The sequence below is a fragment of the Gavialis gangeticus genome, unplaced genomic scaffold (assembly GCF_001723915.1).
Source record: "Gavialis gangeticus isolate Ggan-Ray unplaced genomic scaffold, GavGan_comp1, whole genome shotgun sequence".
In the NCBI taxonomy this organism is placed as follows: domain Eukaryota; kingdom Metazoa; phylum Chordata; order Crocodylia; family Gavialidae; genus Gavialis; species Gavialis gangeticus.
The window spans coordinates 16,458,033-16,468,215 of NW_017729031.1; the positions used below are offsets into that span (position 1 = coordinate 16,458,033).

General features: G+C 39.8%; 1 protein-coding gene across 1 annotated transcript in view; it reads left to right on the forward strand.

Annotated features, from left to right (window-relative positions):
* The window catches only part of LRP1B (LDL receptor related protein 1B), a 2,002,088-nt gene that overhangs the window by 1,078,194 nt on the left and 913,711 nt on the right, over positions 1 to 10,183 (forward strand). The window contains exons 13-14 of the mRNA XM_019522796.1: positions 1,829 to 2,048; positions 5,695 to 5,884. Of these exons, the coding sequence (XP_019378341.1) occupies positions 1,829 to 2,048; positions 5,695 to 5,884 (410 nt within the window). The remainder of the gene's footprint in view (positions 1 to 1,828; positions 2,049 to 5,694; positions 5,885 to 10,183) is intronic.

Sequence of the window (10,183 nt, forward strand, 5' to 3'; positions counted from 1 at the left end):
CCCAGGGGGCAGGAGGAAAGCCTGGAATTGGGCGGGGGGGGGGGGCAGGAAAGGATTCTTACCTTTATTTCTTCCAGGCCCCTGCTGGCCTGAATGTGTGACTCCTCTAAACTTGAGCTAGCACTAACACTGATCAACATTTGAGCAGCTCACAGTGTAATGTGCAGCAAGGACCTATCTCCATTCTCGTTGTAATTGCCTGTCAGGTATTTAAAGACTGTTCTCAAATCCTCTCTCTATTCCAGACTAAATAATCCTAGTTCTTTTAGCCTTCCATCATAAATCATACAAATGAAACGATGAAACGAAACACCATCCCTTCCAAACGGCGAAACAGACGTCAAAACGAAACAGTGGTGTTTCTCACAGCCCTAGTTAATAGCTCCAGGAACCACTTAAAATTAACACTAACAAGGCCGATAGATTATTTTCTGTGGCTGGAGGGTGCAGGACTAGGAACAATGAACTGATGGTGGTCAAGCATTGGAACAGGCTCCCCAGAAAAGTTGTGGATTCTCTATCCCTGCGAATTTTCAAGAGGACTTCAGATAGAGACTTTAGTCAGAGATGATGCTGCCTTGAACAGAGAGCTGGACTGGGCAACCTAGTGAAGTTCCTACCAGTCCTACTTTCCTATAATCCTATACTGTCAAGTGCCACCTTGCCCTGCCTTCTACCAAATGCGTTGTACATACTCTTTCTCTTCTTATTGAAGTCAAAGCTACTCCTATGATTACAGCTAATTATTTCAATACCACGCTTTGCTAAATTAGGACTCAACTCCTTGCCAGTGCAGACCCACAGTGCACTGTTTGACAGCTTGCAGAGTAAAGAAATTGGAAGGGCATGCTCAGTTAGTCCCATGTTCTAAAGCAAAATATATATAAAAAAAAAAAAGGTTGTTTGAAAAAAAAATAAAGATGTTACTGTATTAATGCATACATTTGTGATACTACTATCAGAACAATGTATTTGTAGTTAAAAGAAATCACAAAAGTTCCTGGTATCATATGAAAGGGATAGAGAAAACTCAGGTGAAAAATGAAACTTAGATATCTCAAATACTATAAATGAGGATAGGAAATATAATGAGAGACTTTTTAAACAAACCTTACTGGCAGATTTTTTTAGCATGCAAAGAATAAATGTTGGAGATTTAAAGGCTTTGAATATATCTTTGCTAAAACACCTACTGTTTCTTCTTGTTTCTGAAAAAAAGTGTTTTAAGGGGAAGCAAATCATAATAGTATTTTATGTAAGTTTGAGGCTTTGAAATGGTATTGAAATGGTATTCAGAGTTTCAAGGTCACTTAACCTGCAGTTATTAAACTTGTGTGTAGTTAAATCATTCTGTGTGGGTTTTTCAGTGGTATTAAGCTGCAATAAAAGAAGAGGCAGATAATTTGCATCAGGAAGACAAATTAGACTTGGCCAAACAATACCAATACAAGTCTGCTCCTTGGAACAAAGTCAACCCAATTGCTGGTCTTAAAAAAATTCATAAGTCAGATGAGATTAAATAAAGTCTGGAGCAGCTCATTAATAGTACTCTGACTTCTCGTGTCAGTCAACCCACTTTTTAATCACATAATTGATTAATTTTGTGTGTATTGAACAGTGCTGAAATGACACAGAACCAAAGGGACTTTTTCTTTTGCTGTAATTGCAGCTTTTCATTTAAAAGCAACACTAGAAAGAAATATTCATGCAAAAGACTCAGTCAAATGAGAATCATTATGTTCAGTTACAAACTTTTGTTGAAGGTCTTGTACAATATAAATCAGGTGATTCAAATGATATCTTAATGGTCCTATTTATGCTTTTATAGCTGGATGTATTGGACAGACTGGGAAGAAGATGAAATAGATGACAGCGTGGGAAGAATTGAGAAGGCATGGATGGATGGCTACAACCGGCAGATTTTTGTGACATCAAAGATGCTATGGCCAAATGGTTTAACTCTGGACTATCATACCAATGTGTTGTACTGGTGTGATGCCTATTATGATCACATTGAAAGAATATTTTTGAATGGAACTGATAGAAAGGTAAAAGAAAATTGATGCTGTTTTGCCCACAGGTTTCCCCTTTCACTGAACCATATAACATTATGTTAAAAATATTTTTCCAGCTTTTTTATTTCTTCCCTCTGTGGCTTTATAAGTATACCCTGTGTGGTGCCCAGCAGCAGCAGCACTGAAATGTGGTTGGCACTCTCCTACAGGAGACCATGTTCTGGCCTGAAATTTTCTTCTTAGGTTCAGAAGCAGTGATACAAAGGTTTGTTTTTACAATCCTTCTTTTCCTGCCATGTGGCAGTGAATTATGCTGGGATTGAGTCACCCAGCCATATAGTGCAGCCTTCCAGTAAGGACAAATTTAACACCATTATTTTGGCTCTGCCAGAGGAAGCCTTTCTTTTGGCTCATTTGGTACATAGGCTTCCCGTGGAATATAAGGGTTCCTGTTTCAGTCTCTTTTGTAACATGCAGCAGACACGCACTTAACACAGCTCGTTAATAGATGAGGGATCTTGTTAATTGGGTACGTCAGGTTCAATAGCTAGATACAAATTGAGAGATACAACAGTTGCTTTGTTATTACAGAAGCCGCTAGAAGTAGCACAATAGCTTAGAGTTCAAGGGCACAACACCCATGTCAAAACACTGAGTTTGGAAAATGAAATCCACCCTATAAAATTGGACCAGGTATTTCCCCTGGGGTTATCAGTACAGACTATGTGGTGAAATAACAGGCACAAGCCATTTTCTCCCATTGAGCTGAAAGGTAGTGCCACGAGGTCTAAACAGTCATAGATATTATGACTTCCCTTTCATACAGGACCGTAGCTGTCTCGCTTGCTGGCAACCAACATAAATTACAGCTGACATGAAAACTGTCTTCACCAGGCTGCTTTCCTGTCATTTCTTTCCTCGCAACCTTGTATTTCTTAGTTTGCATCTTTTAGTCTGTCTTTTAAAATGTTTGTGCTAGCCTATCTGTTTCATTTCTGTCCTATTTGTGCTCTTCCAGTGGCACAAAGAGGATGGCAAATTGATTTACCAGTGCAGGTAAGGATTCCCTTTTATGACTTGCCTTCTTCCTCAGCCCCATTGTTTGTGCCAGCATTGGGAATAGATATGTGGGGGGAAGGAAGTGCCATGGCCAGAGATCCTTGAATTGTAGCAGACTTGTGAATGGCAGAGGAGGTCTGCAGCTGGCATTCCTTGCACTAGCTTTGAGCTGCTACATATTTTAATCACGACTGAATTGTTCCCTCCTTCCCTCAGCGTTTGATGAATGCAAAGAAATATCTCCCCATTTGGGTCTTACTTTGCAGAGTATCTTGGCTGCATTCAAAGATTTTGGTGGTATGAGAAACAAGATGTTTTAATAAGAGGTTTTGTTTGTAAATAGTAAACAGTGACATCCTTAGTCCATCATTAGAGCTGGAAGACTATTTTCTGTTGAAACTGCTCTTTACTGAATTTTTTTATAAAAAATATCCATCTCACCCAAGAGCTTTGTGTATAAGCAATGGATGCTTTGTGGAGGAGGTTGTTGTAGTAGGTGTTGAAAAGCTGAACACCTGCCAAAATAGTTTGTTTTGAATCACTGCTGTGATATCTCCTGAGAGTTGTTTGTCTCATCTCACCGTTTTTCTCCAGGGGGCAAACGGCTTGGATGCATTTGATTTCCCGTGATGCACCATGGGCTTCATCTCCCTTCTTTAAGAGGGGCACTCTGGGAGAAGGAAATTAGAACAGAAAGGAACTTGTAGAGGGAGACTGAGGGCTTGAGTCGCTCAAATTATAATTCCCAGGAGGCACGCTGAAAACAAATTTTCCAAATGGAAATATTTTGGGTTTGAGATTTTTTTGGGTTTTTTTTGGCACTTGAATTTTCAGCAGAAGGGCAAAAATAAGTGACACATTTAGGGGGTTTTTTTTGTTTTTAATTTGCCAAACTTTGCTGCAGAAAAGCATCCATTGCTTATACACAAAGCTCTTGGGTGAGATGGATATTTTTTATTACACCAACTGAATAGCAGCAACAAAATCCTTTCTTCCCAAGCTTTAGGGCACATACAACCTTCTTCAGGCTGAGGAGAATTCAAAGATTGTAAGAGTCCTTCTAGGTAGAAAAGAAACTCTGTTTTGCACAGGGGAGGTAGAGGGTGGAAGTTTTTCCCCCTGGGTATCTCAGAGTCCTTTTGTGAGAGTGTTGCTCTATGATGTGCAGATTCATCCCTAGAGGTGTCCAATGTCAGAGGCAGACAAGGAGGTGAAAAATCCTTTCTTGGTTTGGAATGAAATTTACTTTTCCAAACGGCTAAAATGCGATATCTTCCGTGTTTCAGAGATCTAGGTTGTAGCCATGTTGGTCTGAGAAAAAGAGATACACAAAGCTCTTGGGTCAGAGGTGATACATTTTATTATACCACATGCCCGAAAGCTTGCAAAGAACAGAATTGTTTTGCTACTCTTTAGCTCGTGTAATAAAAGATACTGCTTGTGACCCAAAAACCTTGTGTATCTCTTTTTCTCAGAGCAACATGGCTACACACATAGATCCATTGCTTATAAGCACCCCTCCTTATCATGCAGTTGTGGGTGTGCAAGAGGCTACAACTACCATTAAGCAATTCCTGAGACTGGCACTTGTAGAGTCATTTAATGGAGATAGGGCTTAAAGTATTGTTTTTACCCACAGCCCTAGTAACAAAACAAGTGACAAGTATGCATCTAAAGAATGAAGAAAAATCACTGGATTTTATTTGAAAGCTGTCTTTATTTCTGGACACCATTAAATAGTCTTTCTTGCTGCAGTCATTCAGTTCAGTTTAACAATACTGAGAGTAATGACTGCAGACTTAGTAGTTAGATGTTAGTAGAGGGAAAAAAATTGAATGTGGGAGGATAAAAGTTGGCAAACTAAGTAACCTTGTTTTGAACTATCTATATTTTGCTTCTGAAAGAAACAAGCATACCAAATTTCACTCAGGTGTGAGAGAAACAGATCCCAGGCAATTCCTGCAATATGTGGGATTTGTGTTTACATATACTGATACTAGAAATATTCAGTAGTGTCTTATAAGCAGAAATCATTCTTGGAACATTTTGGTGGAACACAGCCTATAATATCCAATGCCTGTCACTAGCATACAAGGCAACAGGAGATATGTTTACAACTCATTCACGACCGACTGCTACTAAGAAACAAGTTGTACCATTTACTCCTGCTCTACATGCACCATTTATGGAAAAACATTGGTGTGAGGCATCCTTTGTCAGGCTCCAAAAAGTGGCCAGAAAAGATTGTTATATGACGAGTGCAAGTGGAGCTGGAGTGAGTCGGTGTGGGCTTCTTTCTTCAAGTTCAAGCTCATTTTAGAGGAATGTAGATGTACCCACAGAGGTACCTCGAGACAAGACAGGATCGATATGTATTACCATGCCTTTTACAAAGTGTTCTTCAAATTGTGTGAAAAGAACTATTTGATATTAGCATATCAAATGGTTTTTAACATCTTACTGTTTAATACCTTAATTTTATTGAATTAAATCTTTATATGTATTGACAAAGTTGTTCTTGTATGTGCCTTCTCCCTTTTCTCTCCATCTCTGGAATGTGAACCTCTTAAACTGTTTGATAGTCATTTAGTTTCTGATCGATACTTTCTGTTAATTGCAGGTAGTCTACAGTGGAAAGGAACTGAATCACCCTTTTGGCCTGTCACATCATGGAAATTATATTTTCTGGACAGATTATATGAATGGCTCTATTTTCCAGTTGGATCTAAAGACAAGGAATGTAACACTATTAAGAAGTGAAAGACCACCTCTTTTTGGACTTCAGATTTATGATCCCCACAAGCAGCAAGGTATTAACAATATATAGTTTCTCTATAACATTTCCCATCAAACAAGATGACAAATAGGTATATAAAAAAGATATTTTTTCATACTTCCCTAGTGTCTAGAGCTAACCATCTGATTAAAAAAAAAACAATGAAAATATGGATTATAAAGGGATATAAAGATATTTTATGGAGTTCTAATCCATTTGTTATAGGGGTTCCAATCTATTGCTCATTTTACTCCAAACTACAGCATAGAATATTATACACAATATTGCAATATTAACTGTAACTGCAGTTATAGAATGGATTTTTTTTTGTGGATTTCGGCTTTCCTATGCACGTAAAAGAAACTGAAGAAACCTGACATACAGTAGATAATGCATCACTTCTATTTGATTTTATAAACGTATTATTCTATCTGCTTTTTTGTGAGAGATAACAGACCTTAGAGAAATATCACAAATACAAATCCTAGTTGATAAGTTAATTTACAGTCATGTGTTGACACTATCCCATTGCTTCCTACGGGAAAAGTACCAGATTTAGGCGTGGGTTAAATAGTGTGATTACTGGAAACACAGATCTCCAAAAGATAAAGGGGGATATGTGTTACAGTTTTAGTTTTAAATACAAAATTATACAATACTGGAATTTAGAAATGTATGTAGAGAACCTCAAAAGAATAGAATCAGATCTGTAGGGCTATCATTCATCATTTAGTGTATGCAATAAAAATAGATCAATTCTTTCATTTTTGCAGATCAGTCTCCCATGTTTGGCTTGCTCATTCTTCTATTGTGTGAAGCAGCATCTCTACTTTTCGTATAAAAATGTGAACTCAAAATGAAAGCTAGCATGTCTGTGTGTATAGATGGATATAAATGCTGTACCTCTCATAGTAATTTTCTAACATAAGCCATACTGAGTCACAGCAATCAACATATTACAATAGTGATTATCATGGTTCGTAGAACAGATCATCTGTTTGTCATTTTCTAATCTCTCTGAATGCACCCCTTTATGGGTTAGGCCACATGTTTTGACATATCTTTGAGTTAAATTTTATAATTTTCCTACTCTTTGTCTGCAACCTGGATATATAACCATCCAAATGTTTTTGGTTCAAACTGTATTGGCAACATCTATTACAATATTTATTATGCTGCCAGCATTGCTGCCAACACTTACACTATCCAGGGATTTGACTGTTTCAGTCCTGTTTCTTTGACATCTGCATCTAGAGACAACCTGGAGACCTCTAAGAGGTCAGCTTCTCTTTTAGGGGAGAAAGTCTTTTTTCCCACTCTGCCTCAGAATCCAAATGTTGTTCACTCACCTGCTGGTCCTACAAGTGGGCTTTGCTCCCTGAGGAGCTCCTCAGTCAGTCTTCTTCAATAAAACAGTCTTTAAACCACAAGCAAGCAACCAAAAGAAAGCCCTTCTGTCTGTCCCAGACACTAGAAGAGAAACACCTTTTGGGTCTGGCCCCAGTCCAGCAGTTTGGCTCCCTCTTGAAGCAAGCTGTTGTATTCACAACTTGCTTTCTCCTCTCCTACATACTCTTCTGGGAGCTTTCTAAAGATCCTAGTAGGACACTCCCTGCCTATCTAAGTGGCCTGTAATGGGGTTCTCTGAACAGTGCTGACTCTTCCCTCTTAGAGGGGCAGACTGCCCTGTGAAATGATCTCTTTTATGATCAATGTGTTTCAGACAGATCCTCCAGAAAGAGGGGTAATAGTACGTATAGAGTCTAGGGAAGAGATTCTAGGATCTCCTGCATAGGATTCCCATCCTTGGTGGCTGACATTTTACTTCTACAAACTATGTTCATGGCCTTCATCAGCAGAGTAGCAAAGAGGTGGCTATATCAGGAACCACTTTTTCTGCTGTATCAGAAACTAAATTGCATTCCTGCAGGAGTCGTCAGTAGTACTCAAAATTAGTAACTGATATTTCACCACCTCTGGCTGTTGAGGAGATACCCAGCACAAACCTGGTGAGACCACTGATATCTACATTTCATCATCATCATCACCATTACCACCTTGAAAAAGTTGTGTACTGTTGCTTGTACACTCAACAGCATTTCCTCTCAGAACCTGCTTTGCAGAATGGTAGACATTTGGTGTTCCAGATCCAGATTGTTCCAAAGAAAGGATATAACTTGCTTTAGGGCTTTTTTTTACATGCATCTTCCTGATAGATTTATAGTATGCCAAAAAGAGAATATAACTTGCTTAGCTTCTATGGCAGCTTCCAACTTCTGTATCTTAAACTTAAAAATAAAAGTTTCTTGTTTGGGATTTAAGCAGTAGTGCTCAACCTTTCTGCCCCATGAGCCAGATGAATGTCAGAGGGCCAGTCCATAAGCCATCTCTCTTGCGGGGTCAGCGTGCAGGGTTGGGTCCCATGTGCCTGGATTAGGCCCTATGTCACCCCTGGCCCAGCATGTCTAAACTGGGCATGACTCTGCACCCAGATTGTGTTATGAACTACCGCAGCCCTGCATGCCCAATCTAACATGCAGGGTATTGCTCCTTGGCTTGCAGAGCTTTTCCCAGATCTGGAAATTTGGCAGCAGAGGTGCAGCAATTAATACTGCCATCACTGCCCCATTGCCAAATTTTCAGACCCATCGGGAGCCCAGCAGGCCAGATGATACAACCCCATTGGCTGGATCTGGCCCGGAGGCCAAGGATTGAGCATCCTTCTATTTGAGTGTTAGTTTTCAGATCCTTTATCTGTTTCTTTAACTGTTACTGCAGCTAAAGAAAGGACAGGGCTCCAGCTATTAAAATCAACCTCAGAAGACAAGAAGCTGGATAATATGACAGGAAAAGCTGCTCTTCTGCCACCTTACAATTTCAGATAGCTACTATCAGGCTCTCTCATCTCCGTATTTCAGTTAGTGCAGAGCATCAGATTTTTTAGATAAGATCTCAATGGGGTCTAGGCAGGTCTTCAAACAATCAGTTGTAAAGGAACAGCTAGCTCTTCACTGAAGGTGGCTAGAAATGCTACAGATATCACATCTACACTGTCACCAATCAGAATGCTGCAGCATGATGCCAGTCCTCTTAACCAGCCACAACAGTCCAGAACTCTCTTGAAAATCTTCATTGTGACAAAAGCAATGTTTTTGTCTCAAAAAATTATGGGCCATTTCATATGCTTATGGAGTTTTTGGTGCCCTGATGATTGAATTTGTGTTTTGGGGGACTCAGGGGTTGGATGTATATGCTCATCAACTCAAGAGGAGCTTATGTCATCATTAATAACTTTTACTTCATTTGGCCAGTCATACTGAAGGGCATCTAAATTCTCTTAAGGAAAAAAGCAGTCACAGGAGACCTATAGCAATGATCACTATTAATAGACAGTTACCTCTTTAAAGCAGTCTGTTTTATGGACATTATATTAGCACTCAATCTAAGATTCCCTGTTGGGGACCATTTGCATTATTTCAGGAAGCAGTATATCAAAACAATACTTTTACCAACTAACAGTTGATAGAAATAATACAGAGAAAATACTCTGTACAGTTTAGGGACCTTTTACTCTTTATCTTCATACTTACCTCTTCTTTATTCAGTGACCTTTCTGTTAGGATTTTATTTATAACCTGACTCACTGCTGCAGTCCTGGGCACAGCATCTGCACACGTGCCCTCAACTATAGCAGTTTGAGCATCTACACATGCTGTTAAGATGCTGTGATAAATTCCAGGGCAAACTATGCCAGAGTTTATCACATTGCCTTAATGCAGGTTTGGGCAAAATGCAGCCCTTGATCCACTTGCAGCCCACCAGGCAATTGCATCTGGTCCATGGGTGAGCGCCCACCAATTAATTGTATCTGACTTGGCCCCCTGCTCTCACTGCTGCACTCTGCCTGAGCAGCATGGTGCACTCCCAACCTCATCCGTGGGAGGGCTTCAGCTCTAGCCAGTGCACACAGGTTCTGGGCTGAGAGACAGAAAGATAGCTGTGACCTGATATCACTAGGATCTGCTCCTTCCTCTGGAACCGTTTGCCACATCTCCAGTAAATACTCAGATCTTGGATTGGCTTCCTCAGTCATCTGTGGGCCTAACAATGACTTTCCTATTTACCAGAAGACGGTTATCCTTGTATCGAGGGGCTGGTGATGACAATGAGTTTTGCAGCTCTTGAGCTTCATTCCAGCATGTGGATGCTGTTTAGATTCCATAGACTCTTGGTCTCTTGTATATGTTTCCTGGGGCAGTTAATCCCGCCGGTCTCAAGAAGGATTAAATGGGACTCTGCGTTGGTTGTTGGTCTAGTTCAAGCCTAAGTGAAC